Source organism: Dendropsophus ebraccatus, chromosome 5 (genome assembly GCF_027789765.1).
Source record: "Dendropsophus ebraccatus isolate aDenEbr1 chromosome 5, aDenEbr1.pat, whole genome shotgun sequence".
In the NCBI taxonomy this organism is placed as follows: domain Eukaryota; kingdom Metazoa; phylum Chordata; class Amphibia; order Anura; family Hylidae; genus Dendropsophus; species Dendropsophus ebraccatus.
The window spans coordinates 46,190,201-46,213,241 of NC_091458.1; the positions used below are offsets into that span (position 1 = coordinate 46,190,201).

Consider the following 23,041-nt stretch of genomic DNA (forward strand, 5'->3'; position numbering starts at 1 on the left):
TTCCTGCTTCTTATTACTAGGATATACAAGTGACATTTGTAAGGTCTTTGCACGGGTGTCTGTTTACCTGTCATGTGTATAGGTAGCTGATGGGCGATACGTGCGCTGTCATCCTGCTGTAGGTAATGCAGAAGTATAGTAGAGAGGAGGACACCCGGCTCACCCGATGTCCAGGAGCCCGCAGCCCGCTGTTACCTGCTGCTCCACCGGGACACAGACGGACAGTATGCAGGGTGAGTGTGTGCTCTGTGCCTGGTATTACAGGATGGATGCCCGAGCTCTCATTAGGGTTGTCACCCAGTGCCATGTACAGGGGGGCTGCTGCAGCCCTGATCCCCATACTATGCCTGTACAGCAAAACTACAACTCCCAGCATGCTCTTATAGCCAAATGCTGCCTGGGCATGCTGGGAGATGTAGTTTTGCAACAGCTGGATAGCCACAGGTCCAGTGTAAGGGATAGCTCACTGCTGCTAGGTGTATATTGACATGGTCAGAATTTGCCTATGGAAAATCTGACATATATCCACAAGAGGATTAGAGTTCTGCCATGGATAAGCATTCACATCAGACAAATTCTATCCAGAATATTCACACATTCCAATGATTGTATTCAGGCAGACCCCACCTGTATGACTGGCAGGTCCCAGTGCCAGATCTCTATGATGGTGTTAGATCTGGTCAGTAGACCCGCAGCCAGAGCAGAAAGGTGGTGAATTACTGTATGACGATGTGAAAATGGTGGAAATCCTAATCAAATCCAGTGTGTGAACAGGACCGATAGAATCTGTAGGTCAGGGGGATCCAGGTCTCATTCCCCGCACTGTAATCAGTGATGATTCTCAGTAGATAGGAGAAAAGGCTGGTTATTTGCATACAGTACAGGTGCACATCTCCTGCTCATAGTAGTCATATGCATTATAGGGTACCTATCCTTAGTATAAAGGCTGTATAAGTCATGTTTTTATCTGTCTGGGTCTGGATGCTGGGTCTTCTACCAATTTCTAAAATAATAGCAACAGAAGCTGTTTTGTATGGATTGTATGGATATGGGGATTTCTATACTCCCATACACCGTATGCTTAGCTTTCCAAGGAGGACTGAACAGTAAAGAATGGACACAGTGCTCAGATTAATAGTACGGTGGGAGTCTCAGCACCTGGGCTTCCTCGGATCATACTCCAGCTATATCAGTATGACGTATCAGAAACCTATAAAAGCCATAGCAAAAAGTTTCCATCAGTCAGGGTCTGGATGTTCAGACAAACACTGATCACTTTTCTATCTGGTTCGCTGCTCTCCCATCTTATTGTAGCAGATGGATTCTATAGTAAGGCCTTATTCACGCGTCCCGTAATTTACGGATCCGTATTTACGGATCCGAGTTAGTGCACATTGATGTCTGTTGGGCTATTCACACTATCAGTAGCAGAAATGGATGAAAATCAGTCCTGAAAAAAAAAGGACATGTCCTAGTACGGACCCAGTGTGGTCCCAGATTTTTTTACGGTTGCTCTCATTGAAATCAATTGTTTACTGATTGTTTACGGATTGTAACATGTTTGGCATCCGTATTTCCGTAAAAAAATACGGATGAAGTGCAACTTGAAAAGCAGTGAGTAGTAAAAACTGATTTACAGAAGTACGGATGCAGTACGGATGCAGTACGGATGTCCAATCTGTAATTTTTAGTGGGTTGTTTCAGGACCAGAAAATATTACTGAATGTGTGCATAAGGCCTAAGACTATGGAGTCCAGCTCCTGCAACATGGAGAGATGAGGAGAGAAGTGCTTAGCTCAGTGCTTCTCTCCAAATGTTCTAGCGATTGGTGAGGGTCCAAACATTCAGACACAGTCCAATAAAAAACGTTTGATGTGTATGACATCTCAAAGGTTTTTTTCAAATGATAGGGAATGGGAGGTAGGTGACTACTTGTTTTATGTTATGTCCCACCCTGAAGCCTTTTTTTTTTTTTTTTTTACATATAAAAATATTCTCTTGGACAACCCATCAAAATGAACATAGACTTCATACCATGTATATCTTGCTTTTATCTTTTAGGTCAAGTTCCAAGGCTTTCTAAAGTGAATTTATTCACACTACTAAGCCTGTGGATGGAGGTTTTTCCTTCTAAAGATGCTCAGGACAAAAAGAGACCCCAGGTACATGAATGTATTTTTCTCACTAAAAAGCCATTTAACTACTTAGTAGCAAAAACATTTTGACTGACCAACCCCCTGTCCAATCTGATCCTGCAGTTATAGCTCTGCATCTTGCCCTTCTTATAGCCAACGTGCATTTGTTAGGTTGTCTAGAAGGAAGTATGCATGACTACACAGGGTTTGTTTGTAGTCTGTTACCATAGAAACACATAAATCTGCATTGTGATGGTCATGTGACCAAAAATCAGTTGACTGTCAGGGCTTGATGTCGCTGATCGATAAGAGAGCATATGTAAGGTTTGGATTTGGCTTCTTTATCTAAACCATTGGTTGTTTTGATGCCACTCCCCAGGCCTATTGAGTATTGGTGGTCAGACGTGACTTCAGTCACATTTCTTTCGCTATTGTAATTGCCGGGTGGAGTGAAAATACCCACCTTGACTGGATTGCTATTGTTTTACACCCCTACGGAGCACACACCATGGTATGGAGTTGCCGTAACAGTGTTTGTTTTTCTTGGTGTCAAAAATGTTTTAGATTTCTTCCCTGTGATATTGTCTCTCTGGAACCGACTGCTTACTGCAGTACCTATACTGCGTCGATCCATTGCTACAACCTGCTATAGCCAGCTTGTATTAAAAGGGTTATCCAGCGCTACAAAAACATGGCCACTTTTGCCCCACTCTTGTCTCCAGGTCAGGTGTGGTTTGCAATTAACCTCCATTTACTTCAATGGAACAGAATTTCAAACCTCACCCAATCTGGAGACAAGAGCGATGCAAAAGTGGCCAAGTTTTTGTAGCGCTGGATAACCTCTTTAATAACCAGCAGCTTTATAGACCTGGCAGAGGCCTGTGACTTTCATGACTGTGGATCGACTCCCTGCACTACTAACATTTAAAGGGGGTTGCTAAGTTATTTGTACTTGTTTCCTATCCACTGTATAGAAGACAAGTATGAAATTATGGAAGTCTGACCTCTGAGACCCTCAGGGGTCTCTAGAATGGCACCCCATTGTAAAAAAAAAATGTGTTTAGTTGGAATAATCTCATTAGTGACCATTGTAAAAAGGTAGTATTGGTAGGCACTATAGCAAGAGTAGGGAACCTTGGCTCTCCAGCTATTGCGAAACTCCAACTCCCATCATGTCTGGACATCCAAAGTTAAGCTTTGGCTGTCCAGGCATGATGGGAGTTGGAGTTTCACAACAGCTGGAGAACCAAGGTTCCCTACCCCTGCACTATAGGAATAACTTGTATCCTGAGCCCTCTGTATACCTCCATACATGAATATGCAGTGATATCTATTTATTGCAGTTTATTGTGTTCTATTATTGGTCTTTGTAGGAAAGAAAATTGGGGGAGATTTATCAAACTGGTTTAAAGTAGGACTGGCTCAGTTGCCCCTAGCAACCAATCAGATTCCACCTTTCATTCCTCATAGATTCTTTGAAAAATGAAAAGCGTAATCTGAATGGTTGCTAGGGGCGACTAAGACAATTCTACTTCTCACCAGTTTAATACATTTTGTTGGTATTCTCGATATCTGGATTCACTTTACACGATGAATGTGTTGTTTTTTTACAGCAGATAAAGAAGACTGGGCTTGTAGTTGTAAGAAACATGAAGATCATTGGTCTCCACTGCTCCAGCAGCGAGCTTCATGCCGGTCAGATAGCAGTGATAAAACATGGATCACGTCTCAAGGATTGTGATCTCTATTTCTCCAGAAAACCTTGCTCTACTTGCCTGAAAATGATAGTTAATGGTGAGCTATGCGCATACGTTTCTTATCGCTTACCAGCAATATATAGTATATTAATGTATATTAAACGATTTCTCTTCTTCCTCCAGCTGGTGTGAACCGTATCTCATACTGGCCGTCAGATCCTGAGATGAGTCTGCAGCAAGAAACCAGCATTGGAGACGCCAGGCTGGATGCCAAGGCAGTGGAGAGGCTGAAGTCGAACAGTCGTGCCCACGTGTGCGTGCTCCTGCAGCCATTGGCGTGCTATATGGTGCAGTTTGTGGAGGAGACCTCCTTAAAATGTGACTTTGTGCAGAAGATCGACAGGATCAAAGAGGCTGAATTTACGAGAAGCACTTTCTATGAGTACCGCCAGGAACGGGTTAAGGAGTACGAAGCACTTTTTTTAATCTCCAATGAAGACGCACACAAGGAAATTCTAAGATTGATGGGACTGGAAAATCTGTGTGAAGACCCATATTTCATTTGCCTGAGGCAGAACATGAAGGATCTTGTCCTTATTCTCGCTACTGTTGCAGCCAGTGTTCCCAGCTACTCCGATTTCGGTTTCTACCTCAGTAAGACCAGCGATGAGGACCAAAAGGGACTTACCCAAGAAATTGCCCAGCACTGTATGATACAAGCACGACTGCTGACGTATCGAACTGGTTAGCCACTCTTCCAATTCAGGGATTGTATTACTTATTAATAATAATATAGTATAACTGTAAGCCCCTTTAAGCTGGCCATACACATTACTTGGAGGAGCCTGCCAAACTCTGATTGGTCAAAGTCCGAAAGTGTATGAGCAAATTGTGAGGGCCACATGGGTGATCCAGCAGTCATTCATATGGCTCTGACCACATGGTAGTCGAGTTCTGGAATAGGCTCCTTAAAGGGGATCAGCAGGTTAGACAAATCTAATCTGATATGTCCCTTATGTCCCTCCTCAGTGCTGTTCTCGTGCACAAGCTCTGAGGCACATGTTAGGAGCACTGCCCGATCCGAGTAGGAAGGTATGGCCGCATTCACGCGTTCCGTGTTCTGCACGGACATGAATGTGGCATGCATGTAATGGACTGGCGGGCAGCATCTGTAATTAGATACTGAGAGCAGGGGAACTGTATTCATATGCACCTCGCTGTAATGAATCAGCCGTGCGGCACTGAAATTACAGTGCGGCACATAGGCATACAGTTCCCTCGCTCTCAGTATCTAATTACAGATGCTGCCCAAGCGGGGTGGAAGTCTGTTACATGCATTCCACATCCGTGTTCCGCGCAGAACATGGAACGTGTGAATGCGGCCTAAGACACATACTGTACCTTCCTCCTCTGCGTCTCCTGTGCAGTAGAGACATAGCAGGTTAGATACGTCTAACCTGCAGGTAGTTCCCCTTTAAACTAGTGCCAATCTACTTCAGTGCTTGCTTCAGACATAGGTCTACTCATGTAAAGGCCCTTTTACACGGACCGATTATCCTAAATTCCTAGGACCCAATAATTGCCCCGTCTAAAAGGGCCAGCGGTCAACTGGTGAGCTACTGAAATCGGTGGATTTGGCTGTTATATTCCTTTTGGGTATGAGCACCACAACTGGTTTTGCACAGCTGCTGGCATGTATAACAAAGGTACTGCCCAGGGTGTAGTTACATGTTGTGGTTTTTTGCTGCAATGTTATCTTTAAACATATTTCTCATTAGGGCAGGATATAAATACAGCGTATTATATAGTAGAGGTATGACAAGGATCTAAAGCACAGGTGTCAAACCGCAGTCCTTCAGCTATGGCTAAACTACAAGTCCCATCATTCCTGGACAACTGAAGCTTTGGTCATCCAGGCATGATGGGAATTATAGTTTTGCAACAGCTGGAGAGCCGTATGTTTGACACCCCTGATCTAAAGGAACCAAAAATCCTTATAAATGTATCAATCCCATATTATAAGTTTTGCCTTTTACATTCTAAAAAATGATCCAGTCAAGAGTGATGACATTACATGACGGGGTGCATAGTGCCTAGGGAAAAATTACGCAATAGAATCGCAGTCAAGAAGGAGTTAATAGAGATCTTATTAACAGCTCTTCCGTCACATATCAAACAACAATACCGTTATCCCTCATTTATAGCAGCTAATGATATGACCTTTCCAGGTTATAAGCCTGTAGGTTGGCGTTGGCTTTTAATATGTTGTCTGACATCTGGTATTTGAATGTTAATTGATTCATTTTATTGTGTTTTGCTTCTTTAGAAGATCACAAAATCGGAGTTGGCGCCATTATTTGGGCAGAGAGGAAATCTGTAAGTAACTGAGTGTATCTGCTGACTACCTGATGCCGGGATTAGGACACTTTTATATGCTAAGGTATCAGCTGCGGCTGACATGTAAGATCCTGCACTGCAGATGGCACCTGGCCCTAAACATTTGCAAGTCTAGGTGCCACAATTAGTGGTGAATTGCAAGCACTGGTAGCTGATAGCCTCTATTGATTGAAATTCACCAATAATTGTGGGTGGCAGTTAAAGGGGTACTCCAGTGAGGTTTTTTTTCTTTTTGAACCAACTGGTGTCAGAAAGTTATACAAATTTGTAAAATACTTCTATTTAAAAATCTCAAGTCTTCCACTACTTATCAGCTGCTGTATGTCCTGCAGGAAGTGGTGTCTTCTCTCCAGTCTGACACAGTGCTCTCTGCTGCCATCTCTATCCATAACAGGTACTGTCCAAAGCATAAAAGATTTTCTATTGGAATTTGCTGCTGCTCTGGACAGTTCCCGTCACAGACAGAGGTGGCAGCAGAGAGCACTGTGTCAGACTGGAAAGAATACACAACTTCCTGCATCCTTCCTACTAACCTGTATAACTTTCTGACACCAGTTGATTTGAAAAGAAAAAAATTCCACCAGAGTACCCCTTTAGGCTGCATTCACACTACGTATATTTCAGTCAGTATATTTCAGTCAGCATTGCAACCAAAACCAGGAGTGGATAAAAAACATAGAACGGATCTGTTCACACAATGTTGAAATTGAGTGGATGGCCGCCATATAACAGTAAATAACTGCCATTATTTCAATATAACAGCCGTTGTTCTAAAATAACAGCAAATATTTGCCATTAAATGGCGGCCATCCACTCAATTTCAACATTGTGTGAACAGAGCCTTTCTGTGTTTTTAATCCACTCCTGGTTTTGGTTGCAATACTGACTGAAATATACTGACTGAAATATACATAGTGTGAACGCAGCCTATAGGAATACAAGAAGTAACGGCGGATGATTTCGCCGCATGTAAGACTGGATGTATGAAAGAAAGTCATTCAGTGTAATAAGCTAAACCAGCCATGGACCACAGTACTGTGGCGGGAAGAACATTTCTAGAAACATAAGTTTTTTTTTACAGGGGTTTTAGGGCGAAAACACTCAAACTGTTGACCGCACAGAGTCGAAATACAGCAGCCTGTTGCCACATAAGTTTGCCGGAAAGCTTGTGTGTTTTCACCTTAGGGTTTTATTAATCTACTCAATCTACTCGGCTCACAATTGCAAAAAAGTGGTTAATGATTAATGATCACAAAGTCCATTCCCAAAGGGATTTATTGGCTTATCATTATAAATTACAGGTCGCCACCCTGCAATATCTATCACAACAAGCACAATGCACAGTATGTCCACAGATATGAAAACTATATAAAGGTCCTTTTACATTCATTTATCCCCGGGCGCAAAAAAGTCCCGATCAGCAAGATCGCCACTTGTTAGAAGTGCATTTAGAAGCGGCCGGGCTGCACGAACAATTACAGTATAGTTTGTGTGGTCATTCAAATGTATTGCTATCTCACTCAGGGAGCTGTGCGGCCAATAGCTCTATATTTCGCTGCAGTACAAAAGAGTCAGGCATTTTCCCAGTCCTCGGCTGATCGCTGTCACCTGTTCTTGGGCTGATTATTGGCCAAAGGAGTATGTATTTTCCTAAGGGTGCGTTTACACAGAAAGATTTATCTGAAAGATTTTTTAAGCCAAAGCCAGGAATGGATTTAAAAAGAGGATAGATCCCAGTCTTTCCTTTATGACCTGATCCCTGTTTATAGTCAGTTCCTGGTTTTGGCTTCAAAGATCTGTCAGATAAATCTGTCTGTGTAAACGCACCATAAGGTGTACAGAGCATAGATAAAGGGGCAAAGCACACACAGCTGAGCCTGTTTAGCCCAAATTTAGCATTTAGCAGGATTTCAACCTCTCCGATACAAACTTGTGACATGTCTTTTACTTTTAAACCTATGGAGTTTTATGGGAGAAATAACACATGAAAAACTCCCAAGCTGACTGAGAAAACACCAAAAAGGAAAAAAAATGCAACTAAGACTAAATAATGTATATGTAACATGTCATCTTTTCCTTCTTGCCTTCAGAGCACCACAGATTGTGATGGGACAGGGTCCATGTACTTCGTCGGCTGTGGATATAATGCCTTTCCTGTAGGTTCAGAATATGCTGATTTCCCACATATGGATGACAAACACAAAGACAGAGAAATCAGGAAATTTCGGTACATTATTCACGCAGAACAGAATGCGATAACATTCAGGTAATATTTTTTCATCTGTCAGCTGATCATCAGACATTAATAACATTCTCCCCATAATAGTTCAAGGTTTTCATGAAAAGAGTGCGTCCCCGTCTCCCCCACCTCCTTACCGCATTTGCACATATACTCATACACAGCTGTCAGTCACTGCATAGAGCAATGCTCTCAGTATAAATGTATTGGATTCATAGCCTAAAGGCCCTATTCCACCAACAGATCTGACGACAGATTATCTGCCAAAGATTTGAAGCCAAACCCAGGAGTGGATTTGAAAAGAGGAGAAATCCAGTCTTTCCTTTATGACCTGTTCTCTGTTTATAGTCTGTTTCTGGGTTTGGCTTCAAATCTTTGGCAGATAATCTTTCATCAGATCTGTTGGTGTAATAGGGCCTAAAGCATCTGTTGTATCCCCTGATCACCCTTGTTATCCAATTAGCATGATATTCATGGTTGTATTTTGGTTAATACAGAGGTGGGTCTGTCCCGATGCTGTGCTGCTCTTACATGGCACTTCATATATTAGGCTGCAGAGTTATAAGCCTTTATATTGTGTGTGTGTATAATATATATATATATATATATATATATATGTATATATACATATATATACTTCAGGGAAGAAAAAGAGTGCTGCACCTCACACCTATGGCTGATACTAGTACCTCTCGGCTGCATAAAAAACATCAGAATTCTGTATATGAATTGATCAAGCCACACTGCCCCATGTACCACAGGTATCTGATACACATGGGTCCCTACACTAAGTCCACACTGTGTCGGTCAGCGACCACCACCCCTGCAGGCGTGCACAGTCAGGGAAGGGAGGCCATGGAACGGCCCTGCAACCCCCATGCCACAGGACCAGACCCAAAAATGCCACACCAAAACCCAGCTAGCACCACCGGCGGAGGAAGCTGCCCCCAAACAGCACAAATCTGGATAAGGTATTACACTCACCATAGCTATCAAAGATAGAATGGGACAGACAGGAGGGATTAAAACCATGAGCACGCAGGTGTCTCCTGCTAATTGCGGTCATGTGGGTCTCACCAGGAGGAATGCAAAACACGGAGAAAAGAGAGAAACAAAATACGGTTCAGGGAAGAAAAAGAGTGCTGCACCTCACACCTATGGCTGATACTAGTACCTCTCGGCTGCATAAAAACATCAGAATTCTGTATGTGAATTGATCAAGCCACACTGCCCCATGTACCTCGTGCAGGTATCTGACACACATGGGTCCCTACACTAAGTCCACACTGTGCCAGTCAGCGATCACCACCCCCGCAGGTGTGCACAGTCAGGGAAGGGAGGCCATGGAACGGCCCTGTAACCCCCATGCCACAGGACCAGACCCAAAAATGCCACACCAAAACCCAGCCAGCACCACCGGCGGAGGAAGCTGCCCCCAAACAACACAAGTCTGGATAAGGTATTACACTCACCATAGCTATCAAAGATAGAATGGGACAGACAGGACCGACACAGTGTGGAGTTAGCGTAGGGACCCGTGTGGACCAGAGGACCTGCGCGGTGGTACACGGGACAATATGGCTTGATCAATTCATATACAGACACTCTGGTGTTGATTTTTAATATAGGCCAAGCGGCATTAGTGTCAGCCATAGATGGGATGTGCAGCCGTTCCATTCTCTCCAGTTCGTGTATATATATATTAGGGATTTTCCCGGCGGATGGTGTGTTTGGACACAGTTCACAGACTTGGACTTATAAAAGAGCAGCTTGGCGCTTATTTGCAGCATAAACAGTCCAGCAAACAGAAATACAGCAACAGTGTGCTTTTAAGAACCAAACAAACAAAAAGGTCTTGCCCGTCTGGGTGCTTACTAACAGGTTTCTTCACCTATCTGACACTGTATAACAGTGCGTCTTTCACCTGGATCCCGCAGGGTGTATATAAGCTCCAGCCGTGGCTGTATTCACAGCTTCCACCAAACACACAGGCTTATCACTCCTGGCTGAGAGCAACCACATGTACACTGTGCAGAGCTTTATCCTCCTCAGGCTCATTAGAGCTCACCAGATCACAAAACCCAAACTGGATCGGGGGGAGGGAATGGCAGGTCCCACTATCAACCTACCCGCCATTCCAGTAAATCCAGGCCCGACAACAATAAATAATACCTCAGCAGCATAACACTGCTGAGCAACAGATCCATCCTGGACTTACCATCTCACGCTGTGTAGTAACCTCAGTGAGATGTACACCCCCTCGAACACTTCTCCAGTGACCTGTCTACATATCCCCCCCTATTTTTCAGACCGGAGGGCTGAGCGTTTTGTCCCCACAGACAGTGTACCCTTGATAAGGCGTCAGCATTTGCCTGTAATTTCCCTGGCCTGTGTTCTACAGTGAAATTAAAGTTTTGTAGGGACAGAAACCACCTAGTCACCCTTGCATTTTTCTCTTTTTTAAGCTTCATCCATGTTAGGGGGGCATGGTCTGTCACTAACTTGAATTTCCTGGCTAGCAAGTAATACTTCAGGGACTCTAGGGCCCACTTCATTGCCAGACACTCTCGCTCCACAATGGCATAATTTTTCTCGGACGGGGATAGCTTCCTACTCAAGTACATCACTGGGTGCTCCTTGCCATTCACGACCTGTGAGAGAACGGCACCTAACTCTGTTGGACCAGGCATCTAACCCATCTGTCTGGACCAGAAATTCTCGCCTAAAGTCAGGGGTAACTAGCACAGGTTGTTGACTTAAGGCTTTGAAAAGCCTTCTCGGCCTCTGGAGTCCATGTCACCATTGCAGACTTTCCACCCTTTGTCAGGTCAGTTAGCGGGGCTGCAACTGAGGCGAAGTTTGGCACAAACCTATGGTAATAGCCCGTAATACCCAGGAAAGCTCTGACCTGTTTCTTTGTGAGGGGTTTAGGCCAATTCTGTATTGCCTCAATTTTATTTAGTTGTGGTTTCACTAACCCCCTCCCAATAATGTAGCCCAGGTATTTGGCCTCTTCTAAGGCTAATGCACACTTCTCTGCATTGATGGTTAACCCCGCATCACTTATGGCATCTAACACCGCCTGGACCTTACAGAGGTGACTTTCCCAATCGGGGCTAAAAATGACCACATCATCGAGGTAGGCAGCGGAGTAATCACGATGTGGTCGCAGAATCAAGTCCATCAACCTCTGAAAAGTGGCAGGGGCCTCATGTAACCCGAAAGGCATCACTACATATTGAAAGAGTCCATCAGGGGTGGAGAATGCAGTCTTCTCTTTAGCCTCAGGAGTGAGTGGGATCTGCCAGTAGCCCTTTTTTGAGATCGAGGGTAGTTATGTACCGGGCATTACCCATCCTTTCAATCAACTCATCTACCCTGGGCATGGGATAAGCATCGAACTTGGAGATCTCATTTAACTTTCTGAAATCATTACAGAACCTCCAAGTTCCATTGGGCTTTGGGATTAGCATAGTCGGGCTGGACCACTCGCTCTGGGACACCTCAATGACTCCTAGGTCAAGCATACGTTTTACCTCGGACGATACCGCCTCCCTACGTGCTTCTGGTATCCTATAGGGCTTGAGGTTTACTCTGCTTCTAGGTTCAGTTTCAATGTGATGATGAATGAGATGCGTACGCCCTGGAAGGTCAGAAAACTTGTCTTTGTTTTTCTGCAAAAACTCCTTAGTCTCCTGCTTCTGTGACACTGATAGAGTATCGCCAATCTTGACCGGAGGGATTGGTTGTGACAAATTATCAACAGTGTTTGTCGCCACCAAGGATTCCCTGTCTTTCCAGGGCTTGATCAAGTTTATGTGATAAACTTGGAAAGGCTTCCTTCTACCTGGTTGGTGTACCTTGTAGTTGACCTCACTGACCTTCTCTACAATTTCAAAGAATTTGATTTCTACCGTGGGAACAAGTATGAGTACCCGGTCACCTGGGCTAAATGTCCTGATTCTTGCAGAACGATTGTAAATTCTGCTTTGGCCCTCTTGCGCCCTCTGGAGGTGTTCCCTTACTAGGGGCATTACAGTGGCTATACGGTCCTGCATTTGTGCTACATGCTCTATAACACTCTTGTATGGGGTGGACTCGCTTTCCCATGTCTCTTTTGCAATATCCAACAAACCCCTAGGGTGACGACCATAGACCAACTCGAAGGGAGAGAACCCTGTGGACGCTTGGGGCTCTTCCCTAATAGCAAACATCCGGTAAGGTAGTAAGTGATCCCAATCACGACCATCTCTTTCCACCACTTTCTTTAACATATGTTTCAGGGTTTTAATAAACCTCTCCACTAATCCATCTGTCTGGGGATGACATACAGAGGTACGTAGGTGTGAGATTTTAAACAGTTTGCATAGATCCTTCATCACCTTTGACATAAACGGGGTGCCTTGGTCAGTCAAGATTTCTTTGGGGATCCATGTAAAACATATAAAACAATTCACGTGCAATTGTCTTAGATGCAGTGTTTCTTAGGGGCACAGCCTCAGGATAACAGGTCGCATAATCTAGGACAACCAAAATGTACTGGTGTCCCCTTGCCGACTTTACAATAGGACCCACCAAGTCCATTGCAATGCGATCAAAAGGTACCTCTATGATGGGGAGTGGGACCAAAGGACTGCGGAAATGCGACACTTGGACGCTAAGCTGACAAGTGGGGCACGACTCACAGTTTTTAATGTCCGCATAAATCGCAGGCCAATAAAACCTCTGGAGGACTCTCTCCTGCATTTTGTCAGTCCCCAAGTGGCCCCCAAGAACATGATTATGGGCCATGTCCAGTACCTGACGCCGGTACGACATAGGCACCAGAAGCTGTTCCACAACCTCATCATTAATCTTAATGACTCTATAGTAGAGATTGTTAGTCACAGAAAAATGTGGAAACTTTTTCTCAGCTTCTGGTTCCTGAGGTACCCCATTCATAACAGCAACCTGCTCTCTCGCATTTCTGAGAGTGGGGTCCTGCACCTGTGCAGTACCAAAATTATCCCTAGACACCTCTAAGTCTGGAACATTCTGCTCAGTGGGAGGAGCCTCTTCCTCACCAGCCAGGACCTGCAAAGGAAAAACATAATTTTCATCCTGTACATTTTTATCATTTACCGTGGGTAATCCAATAGACCTAGGGGTATCCTCACTCCTTTCAGGGGATTTTCTTTTTCCCCATAGAGCTCAGAACAGTGGAAAATCACGCCCCAATATTACATTATGCATGAGGTTTTTAACCACACCCACTTCATATTGTACAGCGCCTAGTTCAGTCCCGACATTAGCCAGTACTATAGGGTAAACCTTTGTATCACCATGTATGCATACTACACTCATATGTCTTTTTGGCACAAAGTCCCCAGTCACCAGGCTGGCATGCACCAAGGTGACAAGGCTTCCTGAGTCCAGCAACGCCTTAACAGGGAAGTCATTGACCGTAATGTTGCAGACTTGCGGTTCAGTCTCTAGTCCAGTGACCACAACAAAAGACGGTTCCGCAAATAGCGACTGACGCCGGCTAGCGTCACACTCCATGGGCTCAGTGGTAAGAGGGCAATGGGCAGACACATGTCCCGTCTCATGGCATCTCCAGCACTGGATAGGGCCTGGTCTCCTTGGCAGGGAGTCCTTTTTAGGGCCACTTAGCCACCTGGGACCATCACCAGTCTTTTGCCCCTGAGCGCTCTTCCCTCTATCAGCCCCCCTCCACACTCCCCCAATAAATGGAAGTCTCTTACCAGCTGACGGCACAGGTCTGGCACTCCGGGGAGGTGAAGGTGCTGCAGGAACATCACAGAGGTAGTCCTCAGTCGCCTGGAACCTCTCCACAAGGTTGAAAAGTTTGTTGGCATTCTTAGGGTCGCCTTGTTCCACCCAGCGTTGCAGATCAGCAGGAAGTGCTCGGAGGTAGCGATCCATTACGACCCTCTCTAGGATCTGGGCAGGAGTAGAAGTGTCTGGCTCCAACCACTTTCTTGCCAAATGAATCAGGTCGTACATCTGGGACCTCGCTGACTTGTCCAGACTGTAGCTCCAGTTGCGGACCCTCCGGGCACGAACAGCAGCAGTAACTCCTAGTCGGGCGAGTATCTCTGCTCTTAGCCGAGGATAGTCCTTGACCTCTTGCTCACTGAGGTCATAGTAGGCCTTTAGAGGTTCGCCTGTTAAATAGGGAGCAATGACTTCTGCCCACTCAGTGGATGGTAACTTCTCTCACTCAGCCACACACTCAAAGACAGTTAAATAGGCCTCAACATCGTCATCAGCCGCAATCTTTTGCACGCTGCACAGCTCTTCTCACATAAAAAGTCTCTGGAGCGGCTGCTGCCACCGGCTGTGGATTAGCACCTGCAGGCGCCTCTTGCTTTGCTATCAGGTGCTCAATGAGTTTCTGTTGTTGAGCCATTGCCTGTTCATGGCGCAGGTTAGCGGCTGTCAGAGCCTGTTCATGGCGCAGGTTAGCGTCTGTTAGAGCCTGTTGCTATTGAGCCATCGCTTGCTGATGTGCAGCCATTGCCTGTCGTTGTTGCAGACTCACTTGCATTAAGTGCTTTATCATCTCCTCCATGTTGCTTGTCTGTTTTTGGAGTGAAGCAGCAGCCTTCACCCAGGACATAAGCAGCTGTAGCCAAGTTGATGCACACCGTTGCCCCTAGCAACCGTTTTGCCCGCTCCACAGCACCAATTGTAGGGATCTTCCCGGGGGATGGTGTGTTTGGACACAGTTCACAGCAGACTTGGTGTTTATTTGCAGCATAAACAGTCCAGCAAACAGCAATACAGCAACACCGTGCTTTTAAGAACCAAACAAACAAAAAGGTCTTGCCCGTCTGGACGCTTACTAACAGGTTTCTTCACCTATCTGACACTGTATAACAGTGCGTCTTTCACCTGGATACCGCAGGGTGTATATAAGCTCCAGCAGTGGCTGCGTTCACAACTTCCACCACCCATACAGGCTGATCACTCCTGGCTGAGAGCAACCACATGTAGGGTATAAACACACACACACCGTATACGCAGCGTATTTACTGCTGCAATACGCAGCAAATACGCAGCAGATTAGATCTAAATAACTGAACACAGCATCAAGTCTTCTTACCATCAAATCTGCTGCGTATCTGCTGCGTATTTGCTGCGTATACGGTATGTGTGTTTGTACCCGTACACTGTGCAGAGCTTTATCCTTCTCAGGCTCATTAGAGCTCACCTGATCACAAAACCCAAACTGGATTGGGGGGAGGGAATAACAGGTCCCACTACCAAACTTACCTGCCATTCCATGTAAATCCAGGCCCGGCAACAATAAATAATAACACTGCTGAGCAACACATCCATCCTGGACTTACCATCTCACGCTGTGTGGTAACCTAGGTGAGATGTACACCCCCTTGAACACTTCTCCAGTGACATGTCTACAAAATATATAAATATATATATATATATATATATATATATATATATTTTTTTATTTTTTTTTTAATTAATATTATTAAAAAAAAAATTATTATTTTTTTTAAAGGGGCATTTTTTTTATATTTTATATATGTATATATGATATATATATCCCAATTGAAATATAAAAAATAAATGCATTTATTACACGCACACACACACACACACACACACATATATATATATATATATATATATACATATATATATATATATTTACCAACCCCAGTCCTCCATAGGTCCTCTTTTGGCTCCTTTCTGTCCCCCGCTGCTTGTCTTTTCCCTGCTTGGTTGGAGCAGGACCTGCCTACTGGCTGAGATTGGACACTGTTGTGGCCAGGGATTGGCTGAGCAGGTGTGCCCAGCTCTTTCCTCTTGTTTCACAAGCAGGGAGAATTGATGAGCAGTGGGGACTAGAGGGACTGGAGAAGGTAAGTTTAGCAGCCCCAGCAAACTATATATTATTGCGCTGTAATAACCCTTTAAATAAACAATTAGTCAAACTTGTAAAATCTCTGAGACAAAATGCATTGTTTACTTAAGATCATGGGTAGATATGAAGGGTCCAGTTGGTGGTCATCGTGTAACTTTACATATTGTTGTTATTGCAGGTGCCAGGAAATCGATCCTGAAGAACAAAGTATGATCTTTGTGACCAAATGCCCATGTGACGAGTGTGTGCCCCTGATTAAGGGTGCCGGCATCAAGCAGATCTATACTGGAGACATAGACAGCGGTAAAAAGAAGGCCGACATATCCTACATGAAATTTTCTGAACTCAGGGGCGTTGGGAAATATAGTGTAAGTATTGCTGAATAGGTACAGTTTTATAATGCAGGTTTAGGGCGGTTTCACACGTACAGGATCTGCAGCAGATTTGATGGCGCAGATTTGAAGCTGCGGATTTGTGCCATCAAATCTGCTGCAGATCCTGTACGTGTGAATGCACCCTTAAAGGGGTTGTCCAACTAAAAAAAAAATATAATAACTAAGTAAACTAAACCAATTAAAAAACTATCTGCCTATGGGCCCTTTTACACAGAAAGATTATCTGACAGATTATCTGCCAAAGATTTAAAGCCAGGACTGGATTTGAAAAGAGGAGAAATCTCAGGCTTTCCTTTATGACCTGGTCTCTGTTTATAGTCTGTTCCTGTCAGATAATCTTTCTGTGTAAAAGGGCCCTATCTCTCGCCGATCCAGCGCACATGCCCTTTCATTTGACCACTAAACCCTCATTTAGAATTAAAGTATATACCCTAGGCCCTGTTAACACTGTGTTTTTACCTCCATGTGTGGCAAGTTGGTGCAGCCCTTCTCATGCACTTACACAACACTATGGCTATCTATGTTCACACACCATTTGTGACTATTAAAAAGGCCATTTAAAAATCAGGTCATTTCCACATAAAAATAAAGGCCACAAAAATTACTACCTCTGATTTATCCGAGGTCTGCCCCCTGTCAGCTGATTTTACTTTGAGTACAATAGAAATTATTATTACAAGGAAATGTGATGATTTTTATCCATCTTCTGTTTAACCTTGAGAATAGCGTTTTATGGGGGGAAAAAACCTGTAAAAATGTGTGTAATCATTGGCTAATGGTGCATTTACACAGGCAGATTTATCTGACCAATTTTGGAAGCCAAAGTCAGGAATGGACTTGAAAAGACAGGGAATCTCAGTCTTTCCTTTATGACCTGCACCCTGTTTATAGTCTGTTCCTGGCTTTGGCTTCAAAAATCTGTCAGATAAATCTCTCTGTGTAAACGCACCATTAGGCTGCTCTTACACAGTGCAGTTTTTTATGATGCAGTTATAAAGCTAAAACCAGATATGGCTCATAATGAATTAGGTTATATAGAGAACAGTTACTGTTTATACTCTTTACCCCCCCCCCCCCCTTTTGGTTTTTTAAAATTTCAGGTGAATTGTGTAGCATGTACTGAATCAGCTGATAGCTATACTGTGTAACTAAAAACTGCATGCACCTGACCTTCACCTTTCCTGACCTGTCTGTTTTAGCAGATACATGCAATGCCCATGTAATAACAATTCTGGATCACCTATTCTTATAGCTCTGTGATATGCCGTTCCTCTGTTATTATTGCTAGAAATGTATGACTAAATAACCAACTGGGTGTTACCAATTGGAGGCGTGTCCCTACACAGTCTGACACCATCCAATCAGAGCTCACAGTGCCAGATCGTGTAGTGAGACGCCCCCTAGTGGTAACACCCAGTTGGTTATTTAGTTATATCTTTCTATCAAGAATAACAGAGGAACAACACATCACTGAGCTATACAGGAAGACAATTCAGAATGGTTATTTCATGGTGAATACAAGTGATTGCTAACACAGAGAGGCCAGGAGTGGTGACAGGTACAAAATAGAGAGTAAATTCCCATTCTGTTGTCTGGTTGCAGTCTGACCTTACTGTAGCTATTGTTTGACAGCTGTTCCTTTCTGCTTTGCGCCTAGTTAGTAGAGATCAGGATACAGGCTGGGTGGGTAAGATCTTTTGCCTGTAAGGGTCCCTACATCAGATACATCTCTGCAAGGAGAAACAGTGCCCCAGCGACCAATCCTCCAGTACAGATACATTTTCATGCATCATTGTGATTTCAGTACAGTATATGTTCAGCTCTGGATTATTTTCATAACTAGGAGCAGCCAAGCACACTATGCCATATACATGGGGTGCCATAACTCTCAGGCCACTGAAACAACTGTAACCTCTATATACACTTTATAAACACTTAGTAACCTCTTATTTACATGATCAGTGACGCAGCACACAGCACATGATCAGTGCAGTTAGCTCTATTTAAAGCTGACATATTGCTGTAGGGCGGCCATGTGTAATGAGGCTAGGTGTATGACATTTTCAGTACAGACAGGCGGTCATGTGTCTGTCCTACATTAATGAAGGTGACAGCGGCTGTGGCTATTTTCAGCACTTATAATTATTATGTGAATGTGCATTGATTCAACTAGTCAATACAGTGATCAATGATACATCCGTGCAAAAATACAACTGTACTGCAGGGAGATTACTCTGGATCCAGCATGTGTCTCAGCAATGGTTTGTGTGCACTGGACATATATATATATATATATATATATATATATATACTGGCGCAATAGGGAAAGCAGAGGAGCGGGCAATCACAACCAGTCAAATGGCTTAGTTTACTGTCAAAGAGGCCTGTAAGAATAAAGAGTGATTAATGTATCTAATGGATTTTTGTGGGTGAAGGGTCTAAGAAAGAACATTGGCCAGCCGAGCTCCGGTCTAAGGCTAGGGCTATAATCATTTTTATTGGTTTTTCCACCAATCAAGTTTATTATCTCTTCAATCCAGGAAAGGTGATAAATGTGTGATGTCGCCAATATCCCCACATAGAATTAGATTAGAAATAATGGAGAGAAAAAATGTTACTACTATAGTTTATTTCACTAGGATTGACTCCATGTTACTCCATATGTATTAGGTTATTGTTGATTTTTATTGGTAATATCTATTTTTTTTTTTTTATCATCATCAGTGGCAACAAAATCCTCATAGGAGAAGTCCTAATAACATGACGGCTTCCAAGGCTGCAGAAAGTGAGTATATTATACCATGGCTCCATAGTGCCGTGCTGTGATGTATATACGGTATATAACACTGAGCTGTCTTTACTTATCTTTTTTTTTTTTTAAACTTTTATTCGTCTTTACTTATCTTAATTCATTTTATAGATGGAGATCTGGAGAACAAGGAAGATGATGATTTAGGCTTCCAGAATAAAAGGATGTGCTATGGGGCCAACTCGGGAACCTGACCTCGCATTATCTGCACTTTAAAGTTATTTTAGAAGAGATTTTATTTATTTGCAGAAACAATTCTATTTTAAGATGGAAAAACAAATGTATATTTATTTTTTTTTGCTATTCAGATCACTAAAGCTAGGCGCTGTGTGCATGGTGCCTGTGGATGCTGTGCAAGACACATGAGGACTGAGAGTCTACACACTAAGTGACTGTCCAGAAATAGGATATGGCAGCAGTACTTTATATATATATATATATATATATATATATATATATATATATATATATATTATTGTTAATGTTAATGCAGTTAAATTCCTTTAATTCGGCTGCCAATTATTCTGGTACAGAGTTAACTACAGAGATTTGTTTTTTTAATCATAGGAATTTTCTATGTAACAATGTATCAGCATGTCTTTTTAAGCTGTCCTCCTGAAGGATCCATACATTTACATGTGTGTTTTTAGAGTGCTTTAAAATATTATGATTTTACACATTTAGGCCCCACTAATGCCTAAATTTAAAAAGTTTTATTGCAATTATAATTTGCCATATCTTCCTATTTAGCTAGTGGCATGAGATGATTAATGTTTCACTGAACATGGGATGTGTCTTTGGGTATGTTCACTCACCATAAATCTGGCCCTGTTTGTTTTTTAGCCTTAAAAAAGTGTTTTTGCAATTAGAAAATCACAAAAAAATAATAAAATAAAAAATAAAAGGGTTATCCAGAGAGCAGAAAAGATGTTACCTCTTCTGCTTCCCAGTGCTCCTCTTTCTACCTCTGACTGTCTCTGGTGATAAGAAGGGGTGGGAGAATGTTGCAGGCATTTCATGCAGACGAAACCATACCCGTACACAGTGTCCAATAGCTACCCCATGTCACCACGACATTGGTAACATTAGGCAGCTATTGATCACTGCCCACAACATGCTCTCATCCTTCCTCTCATCATGGAAGTTATCACTATAGGTGGTCAGAAGAAGAAAGTGGAGCACTGGAGAGCAGAAGAGGTAGGGCCTGTTATGCTCTCTGGAGAACCCTTTTAATGTGTTTCATTGTTGTCAATTTAGCCAAGCTCAGGAGTGGAACAACCACAGAGAAAAAAAAATCACACTTATCTTCTCTGTTTTGACCCATTCCTGGTTTTGGCTAAAAATGAGGACCCAATACACACCTAAATAGTATATGTGAATCCAGCCTAGTAAGGAGAATATGCACCATGTGTTATGGAGAAGCTTAGAAGCCTCCGCTTATACCTCACATGTCTGCAGAACATCATCCTTATCATATATTGTATCTTGTCCACCACAGCATATCGGCCAATTTAGTCTGCTCAAGAGATGAATGAAGCTGCGGCACTCACCCGAACTTCTTATCAGATTTTATTGTAGCAATCAATACATAGAAGTCCAGCCGGACAACGTACAGGTGAGGGAGGACATACAGGAGTGCAGAAAGCTCTTAAAGTGTACCTGTTGTTATAACTTTCAAGACCTAAATCAACAGTAGATGTGATATAAAGCAAGTTTGCAATTTGCATTATTTTTCTTTTTTAGTCATCATGGAAAACACATCATTTCTTGTGTTCTGACTTTTTTTTTTCTTCAGAAAGTCTAAACCCAGGAAGTCCCATGTTTCCCAGATCAGCTGAACGCTCACAGAGAGAAGTCAGTCATGTGACTGGTAAACGCATTGAGCCGTGACTCTCTCTACTGGCTGGGACTTCATGTGTTTAGTCTCTTTTTTTTTAACCAGCACAAGACTAAAAAGCTTTAGGAGTAGTAGATAGTGGTCAGAACTCCGACGGGTGGCGGTGCCTGGGCCAAGACACAGTGCAAAAATAGAAAATTCCCGGCACTCACCAATCTTCTGCAAAGTGGTTTATTTACATAAGTGTAAAGAGTCCAATACAGACACACTGATAGGACGTTTTCGGCACGTGGCCTTTCTCAACAAGTCTTGAGAAAGGACGCGTTTCAGCACGTGGCCTATATGTCTGTCTGTATTGGACTCTTTATACTTATTTAAATAAACCACTTTGCAGAAGATTGGTGAGTGCCAGAAATTTTCCATTTTAAAAGCTTCAGGAGACTGGACCTGGATACAAGTAAGTATAGCTTCAATTTACAGCATGATAACTTAAAACAAATACAGAATGTAAATTGCAAACTTGGTTTATTTTTCATTCCCTTTTGATTTAGACAGTTTTGAAAGTTATAACGACAGGTACACTTTAAACTTCCATTAAAGAAGTATTGTATCCGAGAAAGGGAGCTAGCCTCTCGAAACGTGTCACTTTTGTGCATTTAACAATAAATTCCTTTTATTTTATTTACTGGACTTCAGGACATTCTATTGGGCAGCGCTGTTTTTTTGTGCTTGTTTTCAATCTGTTAACTTTACCCGGGACGTGTTGTGAAGATCCAGTTCATAGTACTCTGGCCAGCTTTTAGCAGCCCTTCCTCCATCCAACTAGATTATCCTTCTGATAGACGGCACCAAATCCAGACCATCTGTACCCCTATTATTGGGGTGATATAAATCCCAAAGGGCTGTAAGGTTAGCATATTACTCGAGCAGACTTGCCTAAGGCTGCCTGGGAAACATGTTTTCCAGGACTCCATATAGACCGCATCCAGCTTCTTCAGCCACTGGTAATCAAATGCTGCACGCTTGGCACAAACCCAATCGTGAAAGAGTTTCGCTCATCTCCACTGCTCAGCTGTCCTCTGGGTGCCTCTATGGTATCGCAGAAGGTGCTGCTTCCTGCCTATTGTTTCTCTCCCTTTTTAACTTTAGGAATGTATCAGATGGCCTGATGCCTCCTTTAAGATCGGTGCTCGCTTCCCGAGCCTGTTACAGAGCTCGATATTAGTTTAGCAAGGGCTGCATGGAAATCCTTAGTGACGTCCCTGCAGCCCTTGCCCTTAAACTGTATATATTACCTCTCCATGGTCCCTGGTGTTCTGCCCTCTGCTCGCTTCCTGGAACCACTGCTGTCGCTTCAGAGAGATCGGGTCTATGAACTGACAGGCCACTTAGCCAATCACTGACCGGGACCGCCGGTAGGTTCAGAAAAGGGCAGAACAACATGTTGGGCATGGGCCTTTCAAAAAGATCAATCTTGATCAGAGAAAAATAATCCAAAGGACTTTTATTTTACTCCACAAAAATAATTCACATGACAGCAGTCAGCTTGCTGCTTTCCACCTTGTAACATAGTACAAAACTTCACAATCCACACAATCATTTACACCTGATGGGGTTTTATACCCTTGTCAACTCCCA

General features: G+C 43.3%; 1 protein-coding gene across 2 annotated transcripts; it reads left to right on the top strand.

Moving 5' to 3' along the window:
• Nucleotides 1-12: 12 nt before the first annotated feature.
• CDADC1 (cytidine and dCMP deaminase domain containing 1) lies at nt 13-22,084 on the top strand. 2 transcript variants are annotated; one of them, XM_069970017.1, is made up of 9 exons: nt 13-233; nt 2,062-2,162; nt 3,749-3,929; nt 4,016-4,576; nt 6,159-6,208; nt 8,320-8,495; nt 16,541-16,730; nt 19,482-19,542; nt 19,678-22,084. In XM_069970017.1, the coding sequence occupies exons 1-9, from the start codon at nt 167-169 to the stop codon at nt 19,758-19,760; spliced, it is 1,470 nt and encodes a 489-aa protein (XP_069826118.1). In that variant the 5' UTR covers nt 13-166; the 3' UTR covers nt 19,761-22,084. The 2 variants fall into 2 exon arrangements, with proteins under 2 accessions (XP_069826118.1, XP_069826119.1); XM_069970018.1 differs by having other exon boundaries at nt 3,752-3,929.
• The last annotated feature ends 957 nt before the right edge of the window (nt 22,085-23,041 follow it).